This window comes from Amphibalanus amphitrite, unplaced genomic scaffold (genome assembly GCF_019059575.1).
Source record: "Amphibalanus amphitrite isolate SeventyFive unplaced genomic scaffold, NRLGWU_Aamphi_draft 000464F_arrow, whole genome shotgun sequence".
Classification (NCBI taxonomy): Eukaryota; Metazoa; Arthropoda; class Thecostraca; order Balanomorpha; family Balanidae; genus Amphibalanus; species Amphibalanus amphitrite.
The window spans coordinates 190,919-204,159 of NW_024881958.1; the positions used below are offsets into that span (position 1 = coordinate 190,919).

General features: G+C 47.9%; 1 protein-coding gene across 1 annotated transcript; it reads right to left on the reverse strand.

Annotated features, from left to right (window-relative positions):
• Positions 1–3,713: 3,713 nt before the first annotated feature.
• Positions 3,714–5,036, reverse strand: LOC122391973 (larval cuticle protein LCP-22-like). Its single transcript, XM_043386356.1, has 2 exons — positions 4,937–5,036; positions 3,714–4,248 (listed from the first exon to the last, which is right to left on the reverse strand). The coding sequence occupies exons 1-2, from the start codon at positions 4,943–4,945 to the stop codon at positions 3,838–3,840; spliced, it is 420 nt and encodes a 139-aa protein (XP_043242291.1). The 5' UTR covers positions 4,946–5,036; the 3' UTR covers positions 3,714–3,837.
• Positions 5,037–13,241: the final 8,205 nt, after the last annotated feature.

The window sequence follows — 13,241 nt, forward strand, 5'->3', positions numbered from 1 at the left end:
GGCTCTAAATGAATGCTTAGAGCAAAATGGATGCCAGATTCGTGATCAGCGGCTACGAATCCATCATATACAACCTTTGGTGTGTCAAGGTCAACCAAAGGTCATTCGAGGTCGCATGAGGTCAACATAAAACTTGACCTTTAACCCTCGCCCATGTAGGGGGGGGGGTTGGTGCAACCCCCCCCCCCTGAGGTTTTTCGGAAATAGTGCAAAAACGGCGGCGCGCAGCGCCGCCAAATTTTGGGTACCTTATGGGGCAAACCTTGCGCATCTTTTGGCAAAAAAAATTTGACCGGGTCATGTCAGGTCACGGAGTTATGACGTCACAAAGGGAACAGCCTCCGGCCGGATTTTCACAAACTGAGTGCCAACGCCCGAGGTTTCCTGCCGGTGGTACGGACATCGGTTGATGGATCGTGATGAAACTTCCCATGCATGTTGGGGCAAGTATTGGCTATCATATGGTATAAGAAACTTGACCGGGTCAGGTCAGGTCACGGAGCTATGACGTCACAAGAGGAACAGCGTCCGGTACTATTTTTGAAAAGCGCCCGAACCACTATTTTGCTAATTCTTGTCACCTCAATGGGAATATGCAGCAATATTAGCTTCTATAGGGAGCAAATGGACCTCCCAAATCCAAAAATACAATCAGATTTCAAAAATTTAAATTTTGATTTTTCGAATTTCTGCCGCCGACTGTGACCTTGCCGACTTCCGGCGCTCCCAACGCGCCATTTTTAGAGCTAGGGAAACGAAATACATACCAAACGATAGAGAATTGATCAAGGAACACGATAGTGAAGGTTTCAAGTCGATATCTTCCACCGTTTTGCCGCAATCGCCGCGGAAAGTTGAAAAAGTCTATTTTTTCCGAAAATTTGACCTTTGACCGGTCAAAAGTAGGTCAAATGTTGACCTAGGACAAAAAAATATACCACCAATCGCGAGATCTCGGCGAGAGCAATCCGTTGGTCTTTTCCGCTAAGCTCTACGACGCTCCGTTTTCAAACGCCAAGGGGGGGGGGGGTCGCACCAACCCCCCCCCCTGCATGGGCGAAGGTGGCAGATCGCCGTTTACGGGCGAGGGTTAACGGACAAAATATATACCAGCCAACGCAGCTTGACAAGACGAATGCAACAAGCTAAAACCTCACCTTAGTGTCTTTGACCTCGGACTTCTGACCGCGGATAACCAAAACTATTTTTTTCCTAGGTCAAACGCTACATATCCGTGCTTGCAATCTTCTCTCTCGCTCTCTCTCGCTCTCTCTCTCTCTCTCTCTCTCTCTCTCTCTCTCTCTCTCTCTCTCTCTCTCTCTCTCTCTCTCTCTCTCTCTCTCTCTCTCTCTCTCTCTCTCTCTCTCTCTCTCTCTCTCTCTTTAAAACTAGATTTTTGACAGCTATTTGAAGCTCACGTCTGTGACACCGAAGTTTGCCGTGCAAGGTTCCAGCAAAATCAACCCTGTGACGTCATCTGGTGGATAAGTCCAATTTTTTGACTTCAGAAGATGTCCAAGTAATGTGGAAAAAGACAGTGGAAGTTTCATTTTCCTATCCCTAAGCGTTCGGGAGTGATCGCCAATATTCGCCAGCGGTAGGGCGAAAAAAAACTCCCCCTCCCCGGGCCCGCGAGGACATTTCCAAGTGTTGTGTGCCTGGGGAAACACAAACATTGATTTTTAAGCTTTCTTTCTGATTTTTAAATCCTTTTGCCCTGCCCTTGACCTGATCTATGCTTTATTGGACGACTCTTGCATGACCCGGGCATTCGTGTAGCACTTCAATTATTTATGTATTCTGACTGAGCCTATGACCCAGTCTGCAAAACGTGGCAGGGTTCGACGAGATCTCGTCGGGGCAGACACAGTGGGGCAGGGGCAGAAATCGGGGCAGCTTTTGAGAAGTTGGGGCACAGTTCGGCGATTCCGGGGCAGACCGTTTGCAGTCGGGGTGGACCGGGGCGGGGCACACGGTACCGGGAGAAAATAATAAAGAAGCGGAGTATTGTTGAAACGCGCGAGAAAAAGTGGGCTGCGCCACAATCGTCGCTAAAGCGCAGAAACTGTCATTTAAAACTGCTGCCATATTCAAACTTCCCTTCATCAGGGCTATGAATGTTTTACGCGCCGTGTTTCGTATTAGCAACCAAGGAAAGGTGCTCCCGGAGCTAACTCCTTTCTAGCCTAACCAAATCGAATCAAATCAAATCAAACCAAACCATACCTAGCCTAATCGAACGCTCATAAATGTGCCGTATAACCCTCACATAGTTGCCGTCCGGCCAAATGATGCCGCGAACACGCGACCGGCGGCCTACAGATTACGAGACTAGCACACTCGGCTCGGCACACTTGAAACCAAGCCATTAAGCTAGCTGATCACCGTCGAGACTCGAGACAAGGTGTAATTTCAGTTTTTCAATTGTGCATTGCGGGCTGGGGCATTGTCCCGATCTTTTGTTGCAAAAACAAAATGCGCCCCTCGCTCCAGATTGATTCGCTGTTGCCATGGCAACATGAGGCAGTTTTGCACCCTAACTGCCCCCGTGTTCGATGTCTCTCGGACGACGAAGATTCTACGTCGTCCGGCCAATCCCGTTCAAGGTCAGCGGGGGCTCAGCTGCGGTTATGGAACGTGATTGGTCGGACGACGTAGAATCTACGTCGTCCGAGAGACATCGAACGTGGGGTTTATCATCATTTTATTTTAACCGGAGCACTAGCTGCTTTATATATAACCTTGATCAATGAGCAGATCCTTTCGTAAAAAAAAATTGTTTAGAGTTTCAACCGCGACCGACTTCAGCATTTGCACGGGTAATGTATTAATATGTGTGGTTTTTATGCCATATATAGGTAGTTCATTTAGGGCATAATCTAACCTGCCCCGAGTAGATGCCCCATTTGGGGCAGAAATTGGGCTGCCCGGAAGTCAACTGCCCCATTTGGGGCAGGATTCCGGCTGCCCCAAACACCTCGTCGAGCTGGCTGCCACGTTTTGCAGACTGGCCTATGACGAGCGATGCCCACTAAGTTCAGACTACTGAAAGCCCGGTGTCGGGGTGTTTGACCTGACTTTGACCCAGTCCGTGGTCTTAGAATTATTTTGCGTTGATGCTCACCAGCAGCGTGACGTACCGTTTTTCGCCATCTCGCCTATCTCGCTGGGACTATTAGTATACAGTACACACTCCATACGGAAAGCGTCAGGAGTTGACCCTGCATCCTTCCACTCAGGCCGAGTCATAACTCGAGGTAAAAGCTGTACGGATACCCAGCAAACATGCCCACATGGGTCCCATATGGGGTGAACATGGGCCAGATGGGCCCACGTGGGACATGGGCTACAGATGGGCTACCCATATGGGCCCCATATGGGATAAAAATGGGCCAGATGGGCCAAACGCATGCATGGGCTGGAGATGGGCATCCCATGTGGGTCCCATATGGGGTGAACATGGGCCAGATGGGCCCACGTGGGACATGGGCTACAGATGGGCTACCCATATGGGTCCCATGTGGGCGCCGCGTGGGTCCCATATGGGGCCTACGTGGGCTGACCCATATGGGTCCCACGTGTCACCCACTGCCATTCCCATGTGGGACCCATATGGAAGAGGTGGGGGGCCCATGTGGGCCCCATATGGGAACCATGTGGGCATGTTTGCTGGGTATTTACTAACGAGTGATGGTTGATTTGATGAAAAGCTGTTCACATTCTGAAGATGTATTTGAAATACATGGTTCGATGACAGCGAGCACACTGACTTTCAGACAATCCTTTCCAATATCCCAATTCATAAAGTAGATTTAGTGTTGACATCAGTTCGTGGATTTAGAAGTCGCCGGCGCCGGCGGCAGCGGCGTAGGCGGCGTCCTGGGCAGCCTTGTTGGGGTCCTCGGGAGCCACCGGGATGGCGGCGCCCTCCATCACAACGCCCTCGGGGCCGGCCCGCCAGGTGATGGTGACCGGCACGTCGTTTCCGTCCTCGTCCTTGGCGACGAACGAGTAGGTGCCCTGGCTGACGATGCCGACCTCCTCTCCGATCTGCTCGGGCCGTCCGGACACGTCCTGGGAGCTCTCCTGGCCCTCACCGGCCGTCTCGTAGCCGTACTGGAAGGAGCCGTCGTCGTTCTGGACCATATCCATGCGGACGATGCCGGCGGCTCGGAGCTCCTCAGCGGGGTCGTAGGCCGGGTCCTGGGGCCGGGCGGCGGCCACGGCCAGCAGGGCGGCAATCACCAGCTGCAGGCAGATAGAAATGAATCAGAGATGGATACAGTTCGGACCACAGACCTGACAGACCTAGCCAGCTGTGGACAATTGCACACAAGGGGCAGCTCACACATGACAGCAGCGACTAAATTTCGCGATGGGGTGCAATTCGACTTGGACTGCGATTTGGCTGTGCGGAGCTCATGAGCATTCTTTGAATTTCACACTTCAGGGTGTTCTAGCTGACTAAATTTTATGAACAAACCCGAGAAAAGCGTACAATTATTTTTAGGTATTTTATTTTTGACGGTTATTTCACGGAAAATGAATCAAAATAAAACAAATTCATTATTCGCGGTACATGAGTCAAATTAGGTATTCATGTTACCGGATACCTACATCTACATATAAACGCAAGTTCTCACTTTTCCGCATGTCACACCATCCCTATTGATTTTATGAAGATTATTTATCTGGCATTCTTTGAATGAAAAATAACCGCTTTTTGATTAATAGCAACCGGTCAAGTATTTATCAAGATCCGTTACCAATTGTATGATCTAACGTAGTTCAATCATATCCAATAACCTGTCACGATCGAAACCGATTGGCGGTAGCTGGCGCTTATGGCAATGGTTTATGGCAATGGGTGTAGGCTAGCAACTGTCCCGAACAACTAATAGTGAACAACCAACGGCTCGTACACTGCCAAACTTACCAGCTTCATGGCGATGGGTGCAGTCACAGGATGTCTGAGGCAGATCAACTGTGCCTGAGCCCCGCCGGACGCGCCTTTTATAACGCCGCCGTGCAGCCTATGGCGTCCTTCAAAATCGTAATCACCTCTCCGCAATCTCGCCAATGCCTGCAGTCACCGATGACCACCGTGGTAAGATGGCGGCCGACGACCGCGGCGGCCGGGACTGAGAGCACAGCATTTCTACTAGAGCGGATATCACAAATACGCCAGTTAGATTATACCACTAATACCACAGTATACATATGTATGTCTATCGTTAGTTAGATGAATGCGTTTTACATGACACTTCCGCAACACCTAAGCATATGTCTAATGTGGGTACAGCGTAAAACCGTAAGTCCCATTCTAAAGTCAGCTTACCACCAAAGAACTACTAGGCCTACACATGCATGTACAGTGAGCTAGTCAATCGTTCTCCCAATAAAATTATCCAACACGTTGTCCAACACCAGGCCGATATAGGAGCTCGAGGGAATATCAGTTTTAATTTTGATCGAATAGGAGAGCTGCTACTCTGGAGTGAAGATTAGGGACGACACCGCGAGGACATGAAAAGGGAGAGCGACGGTCGGAACGCCGGTGGGCCAAGTACCTAAGGCAAGGTCCAATCTTATAAAGGGTTTGCTATTCTATTGACATATAGGGCCTTGCTATTGACGCCATTGAGTAACATTTACAGCGATGCAGTGCTGGAAAATACATGCGTATTCTTAGTCAAAGAAACGATTCATGAGACTGTCAATATAAGAGAGGTGGGGAGAATTGGGACGCCGGAGAATAGAGACACGCCAATATCTAAAAAAATGGGCAGCATCCTTGTATGATTTTTGCCTTTACCTTTTGATTCTATGTGATGTGCAACGATGGGAAGCCTCAGCAGCCCTTTTATGGCCGTTGGTTGGGCTGTGCTGGCTGAACACCAAAAAACTTGTTTTTCGTGTGTTATTCTGAGTTGTCTGTGTATTCCATATGACAAACCATCTTTCTTTAAACATGTTACGATGTTAGCTTAACACCGTCTTTATGCGATTGCTAGTTTGCATGCAAACGCTCTGTAACTGATGAATGACAAAAAATGCGTGATTTGATACGGCGGTGTTGTGGGAGAATTGGGATACCAAATGGTGAAAATGGTAAAGGGGTGCAAAAAGATGCATTTTTACCTACATGTTTTGGGTTGGGTTGCACAGCTGCATCCCCTAACCACAAATACATCAAAGCGAAGACCAGAAAGCCTTACTCTTGTAAGAAACTGTGCATTTTATGGGAACATCGAGGTCACGAAACGAGGCAGATAGTGTGAAGATAAGTTTCCATGTATCAATTGATTGCCTAAACATAGAGAGACAAATAATTCGAGATAAACATATTGTCCCAATACCTCATTTTTTGTGTCCCAATTCAGCCTCGTGTCTATCCCTTTTCTGCTGCGTGTGTCCCTTTTCCCCTCAAAATGAGTGTTTTTGTTTTTCTCCACATATAACCACACTTCTATAAAGGCTCGGTTTTTATGATGGTATACTGCAGAGAAATGGCCTATCCTTTATTGGTGCTGCACAAAACAGCTTGGCTACCACACTTTTCAAATAATACCTAAGCAAATATGGCCTGAGAAATAAGTCCCCCGCCTCTCCCCTACATATGATGGACTGAAATGCGTGCAAAACATTTTGGATGTAATAGCCGTTTCCTGCACCGAACTTTAGCCCGTGCTGCCATATTCACTCCGACCACACCCTTTATAACATCCAGTCATCAGTGAGACTACCAAGACCCAGCGGCCAGATTCCATAATCTGTATGTATTTAGCTGGACACACTTACCAAAAACCGAACGAACATAAGACATTGATAAAAAGACATATCTGTACCAAATTCAGAGTATTTTATATACTATCGAGGCCTTAACCCTCGCATGTGTAGGGGGGGGGGGTCGGATGGACCCCCCCATGGTTTTTCGCGAATAACTCGCGTAAAAAGCGGCCGATCGCGACGAAACTTTCAGTACCCTCGCATTGATCAATTTCACACCTACCCTGAAAATTTCATGACCCTGACCCAAATGACCTTTGACCTGTGACCTCTTTTCCGAGACCATGTTTGGCCGGAATCGCGATTTCGCGTATGTCGGCTCGCACTAGCCGCGTGTTTGCAAGCTTTTCGTGGTTTCAAACGTTCAAACATGTGATTTGATGTTACTCCCGTGTGTGTCAAGGTCACCTGAAGGTCAGGTCAGGTCATTGACCTTTGGTGACCTCGGGTGACCTCGGGTCACTTTTTCGAGTTTTACATGTTTCTAGGCTAGTTTTTGGAGTTGAATTCGAATTTAGCAACCATTTGAACATTTACGAAGTAGTTTTGGTCAGAGCTGGGCGCGTTCCTCGATTTTCGGTAGTGCGTTAGCGTTCCTGCGTTCCTCCGGCCGCGGTTAGTGCGTTCCTGGAATAGCGTTCCTCATTTTTTTTTCGTTCGCTGCGTTAGCGTTCCTGCGTTCCTGCGTTCCTCCCTCAAAAATACCGCCGAACCACGCGGCGCGGGCCCAACCAAACACGGGGCGAATCGATCACAGAATACCGAGAATGGCGACGTGGGGCCGAAAAGCAGCTCGACATCTCTTTTCCGAATCGAATATCTGAAATACGTTTTACCAATATCATCCGTAGGGTTTACAACAAAAATACGACCTGCTTAAAAACAATAGTTAAGTTAAAAGATGTATCTTAGTAAAAGTTATCATATTTACTTCACACATTTAATGCCTGAAACTGAATCGAATAGTAAACATCACCTCTAAAATCTTTACACATTTAATGCCTGAAACCGAATCGAATAGTAAACATCAGCACTAAATCTAAGCAAGCCTTCCTCGATTCGACCGACAAGTGGCGCCTCTACCGGCAATCACACGTACTCGAGATTCAAACATTTGACACAGAGGTCATTGGCAGCAATATAATTTTTCGGGTGGTTCCGCAAGAACGCAGGAACGCTTCAAAATTTCGGGTGGTGCGTTCCTCTTACTTGCGTTCCTTTGAAAAACTTTGCGTTCCTGCGTTCTTGCGTTCCTAAAAAGGGCGGTGCGTACGTACGGAAGAACGCAGGAACGCACTAAAGGAACGCACTTGCCCAGCTCTGGTTTTGGTGACTTCGTAACATGTTACGAAGCTGTCAGAGGCGGTTGACACGTACTACGAATACCCGTCACGACGCCTAATGGTTGACCTGACCTGACCTGACCCGACCTGGTCTAAATGCTTCAAGACATCATCTGTGATCAAAACTAACACGATATTCGTGATCAGCACCCCGAAAAACCCCTTAGCAGCCACACTTTACGACTTTCTAACAGGTCCCGATTTTCCCGACTTTTGGGTCATTGACCTGACCTGGAAGGTCAACCAATGACCTAGGACCTTAAAATTGGGTATCATCGGCTTCTTCTCGTCACGGGCAACACGCTCGTTTTTTCCGCGAAGCTCTAGCTCGACCAGGGGCCAAACGGCAAGGGGGGGGGTCCAACCGACCCCCCCCCCCCTACACATTAGAAGCTGGCAAACGCCGCACACATGCGAGGGTTAACCCTCGCACGACCAGGCCATTTCTCATAACACGAACGACCAGGGGGGGGGGGGTTGTTACGACCCCCCCCCTGGCGTTTCGAAACGGAAGGGCGTAGAGCTTAGCGGAAAAAAACCAACGGATTGCTCTCAACGAGATCTCGCGATTGGTGGTATATTTTTTGGTCCTAGGTCAACATTTGACCTACTTATGACCCGTCAAAGGTCAAATTTTCCGAAAAAATCAAACTTTTTCAACTTTCCGCGGCGATTGCGGCAAAACGGTGGGAGATATCGACTTGAAACCTTCACTATCGTGTTCCTTGATCAATTCTCTATCGTTTGGTATGTATTTCGTTTCCCTAGCTCTAAAAATGGCGCGTTGGGAGCGCCGGAAGTCGGCAAGGTCACAGTCGGCGGCAGAAATTCGAAAAATCAAAATCTAAATTTTTGAAATCTGATTGTATTTTTGGATTTGGGAGGTCCATTTGCTCCCTATAGAAGCTAATATTGCTGCATATTCCCATTGAGGTGACAAGAATTAGCAAAATAGTGGTTCGGGCGCTTTTCAAAAATAGTACCGGACGCTGTTCCTCTTGTGACGTCATAGCTCCGTGACCTGACCTGACCCGGTCAATTTTCTTGCACCACACGATAGCCAATGCTTGCCCCAACATGCATGGGAAGTTTCATCATGATCCATCAAACAATGTGGGTATCACCGGCAGAAAACCTAGGGATTCGGCGCACACGTTTGGTAACTGTCGGCCGGAGGCTGTACCTCTTATGACGTCATTACTCCGTGACCTGACATGACCCGATCAATTTTTTTTCGGCAAAAGATGCGCAAAGGTTGCCCCAGAGGGTATTGAAAATTTCAGCCCGCTACGACAAGCCGTTTAGCGTGCACTTCGAAAAAACCTCAGGGGGGGGGGGGTTGATACAACCCCCCCCCCCCAGGCGTTCTAGGGTTAACCCTCGCCCGCACATGCCATTTTCCCATCCTAGAACGCACATGGGGGGGGGGGTTCCCACCCCCCCACGCCATTTCGTTCCTGTTGGAGATAGAGCTTAGCGGTAAAGACCAAAAAGATTATTTGGGAAGAGACGAATCCAATGATACCCAGTTTTACCTTCTCAGGTCAGTCATTGACCTTCCAGGTCAGGTCAAACTAAAAAATGTTGCTGTTTTGGGTCACCGTTTGATATCAAGTGCGCTGCTTATCATATACCGATGACGATGCCGTTTTCTGGTGCCAAGCCAGCTAGAACCTCTTTCTCACACTACCCGACCAGGTTTTTGCTGCTGAGGTCATTTCAGGTCAAGTTAGGTCAAGGTCAATTATATGTGTTTGTATGTCTGTGTGTGTGTCTGTGTGTATACTGATGTGTGCACCGATTGTTTATGTGTCCATATTACATGAAATCATGTCCATGATCTGAGAAGCTTTTACCAAAAATGCAGTCAAAAAACTTCACAAAAAGTAAATTCCGCTTGCCTAAAACGCAATTATCTTAGATGACCTAGGTTGACCTTGACCTTGACCTTGACATCTGTACATCGTCGAACAACATGTTCCATGATAGGTGGGAGGTAAGACTGGTAAAAAGGCCGAAATCAAGGTGTCAAAAGCTCACAAGGCCCATAGCCAACGCAAGATGTCGAGAATTGTTTGGTTACTAGCCTCATCGTTCGCGCACCATCTAGTTTGCTAGAAATTTGCCGAAAGGGTTTGGGGAGCACTTCATGAGCTCACGAGAGCCATTGTTGATTTGTGGTTATTTGGTGGTGTTGTTGGGTGGCCTTGTCACTTTTCACGACCTGACCTGTTTGCATTTTTGGACAATATTTGCAGCTAGAGCTATTTCCAGGCCTTACACACGGCAACACTTTTACCAGACCTTCTACTCGTATGTAGTGAAAGCATCATGAGGTCAGCTACTCTGACAAAAGCCAGTCGGTGAACGCTCGGGATCTCCTGCGCCTGCTGTAGCAAACGTCAAGCGCGTCTTTCAATTCGTTTTTGTCTGTCACTGTGCGAGTGAATGCGTGAATGCTCGCTACATCATCGGAGAATAAGCGTGGGATGTTTACCAGCCAATTCTGATGTCCCTATACCACGTTGATGTGTAGCATCATATTACAAAACGGGTTCTGAATGAAGAATTAACCCTTGCCCACTTATGTCATTTCCCATCCTAGAACGCACATGGGAGGGGGTTGCCGCCCCCGCGCCATCTCGTTCCTGCTGGAGAGGTTTGCGGCAATAACCAACAGATTATTTGGGAAGAGACGAATCCAACGGTACCCAATTTTACCTCATTAGTTCAATTATTGACCTTCCAGGTCAGGTCAAACTAAAAATGTCGCTGTTTGGGGCCACCGTTGGAATATCACGTGCGGTGCCCATCATATACCGATGGCGCTGCCGTTTGTGGTGCACCAAGCCAGCTAGAACAGCTCTTTGTCACAATATCCGACTAGATTTTTACTGGCTGTGGTCATTTCAGGTCAAGCTAGGTCAAGGTCAACGATATGTGTTTCTATGTCTGTGTGTGTCTGTGTGTATAGTGTATACTGATGTGTGCACCGATTGTTTATGTGTCCATATCACATGAGATCATGATCTGATAAGCTTTTTTTCAAAAATGCAGTCAAAAAACGTCACGAAAAGTGAAACATTAAGCAAGCCTAAGATGCAATGTTTTTAGATGACCTAGGTTGACCTTGACCCTGACCCTGACATCTGCACATCGTCGAAAAACATGTTCCATGATAGGTGGGAGGTAAGAACTAAGACTAACAAAAACATACCAAAATCATGGTGTCGAAAGCTCACACGACCCATAGTCAGCGCAAGATATTGAGTATTGGTCGTCATTTGGATCATGACATGACCTGAAAAACAGGATCATATCTCCGAAACCAAAAACCACTAGAACTTGACATTTTTAGTGGACGCTGAGAAAGTATAGAGAAGCAGCTATACGAAAACTCAAGCTTCTAGCTGATTTTTTTAACCCGCGCACCGACGGGGGGGGGGGGGGCGGATATCCTTAACCCTCGCCGGCACATGGTGGGGTTGATGCAACCCCCCCTAAGGTTTTTCGCGTACAACTCGCGTAAAAAGCGGCCGATCGCGACGAAACTTTCTGTATCCTCGCATTGATCAATTTTACACCTACCCTGAAAATTTCATGACCCTGACCCCAATGACCTTTGACCTGTGACCTCTTTTCTGTGACCATGTTTGGCCGAAATCGCGGTTCGGCGCGTGTCGGCTCGCATTAGCCGCGCGTTTGCAAGCTTTTCGTGGTTTCAAACGTTCAAACATGTGATTTAATGTTGCTCCCATGCATTAGGGTGGGTGTCAAGGTCACCTGAGGGTCAGGTCAGGTCATTGACCTTTGGTGACCTCGGGTGACCTCGGTTCACTTTTTCGAGTTTTACATGTTTCTAGGCTAGTTTTTGGAGCTGAATTCGAATTTAACAACCATTTGAACATTTACGAAGTAGTTTTGGTGCCTTCGTAACATGCTACGAGGCTGTCCGAGGCGGTTGACACGTATTACGAATACCCGTCACAACCCCTACCGGTTGACCTGACCTGACCTGACCCGACCTGGTCTAAATGCTTAAAGACATCATCTCTGATCAAAACTAACACGATATTCGTGATCAGCACCCCGGAAAACCACATAGCAGCCACACTTTACGACTTTCTAACAGCTCCCGATTTTCTCGGTTTTCGGGCCATTGACCTGACCTGGAAGGTCACCCGATGACCTAGGATCTTAAAATTGGGTATCATCGGCTTCCTCTCGTGACGGGCAACACGCTCGTTTTTTTCGCGAAGCTCTAGCTCGATCAGGGGCCAAACGCGAGGGGGGGTCGTACCAACCCCCCTTGTGCCGTCGAAGGACTCAAAATGGCCTGTGCCGGCGAGGGTTAACCCTCGCCCGCACATGCCATTTTCCCATCCTAGAACGCACATGGGAAGGGGGGGTTGCCAACCCTCCCCCGCGCCATTTCGTTCCTGTTGGAGATAGAGCTTAGCGATAGGGACCAAAAAGATTCTTTGGGAAAAGGCGAATCCAATGATACCCAGTTTTACCTTCTCCGGTCAGTCATTGACCTTCCAGGTCAGGTCAAACTAAAAAATGTTGCTGTTTTGGGTCACCGTTGGATATCAAGTGCGCTCCTTATCATATACCGATGACGATGCCGTTTTCTGGTGCCAAGCCAGCTAGAACCTCTTTGTCACACTACCCGACCAGGTTTTTGCTGCTGAGGTCATTTCAGGTCAAGTTAGGTGAAGGTCAATTATATGTGTTTGTATGTCTGTGTGTGTCTGTGTGTATACTGATGTGTGCACCGATTGTTTATGTGTCCATATTACATGAAATCATGATCTGAGAAGCTTTTACCAAAAATGCAGTCAAAAAACTTCACAAAAAGTGAATTCCGCTTGCCTAAAACGCAATTATCTTAGATGACCTAGGTTGACCTTGACCTTGACCTTGACATCTGTACATCGTCGAACAACATGTTCCATGATAGGTGGGAGGTATGACTGGCAAAAAAGGCCGAAATCAAGGTGTCAAAAGCTCACAAGGCCCATAGCCAGCGCAATATGCTGAGAATTGGCCATTTGGGTCATGACATGACCTGAAAAATAAGGTCATATCTCCGAAACCAAAAACACA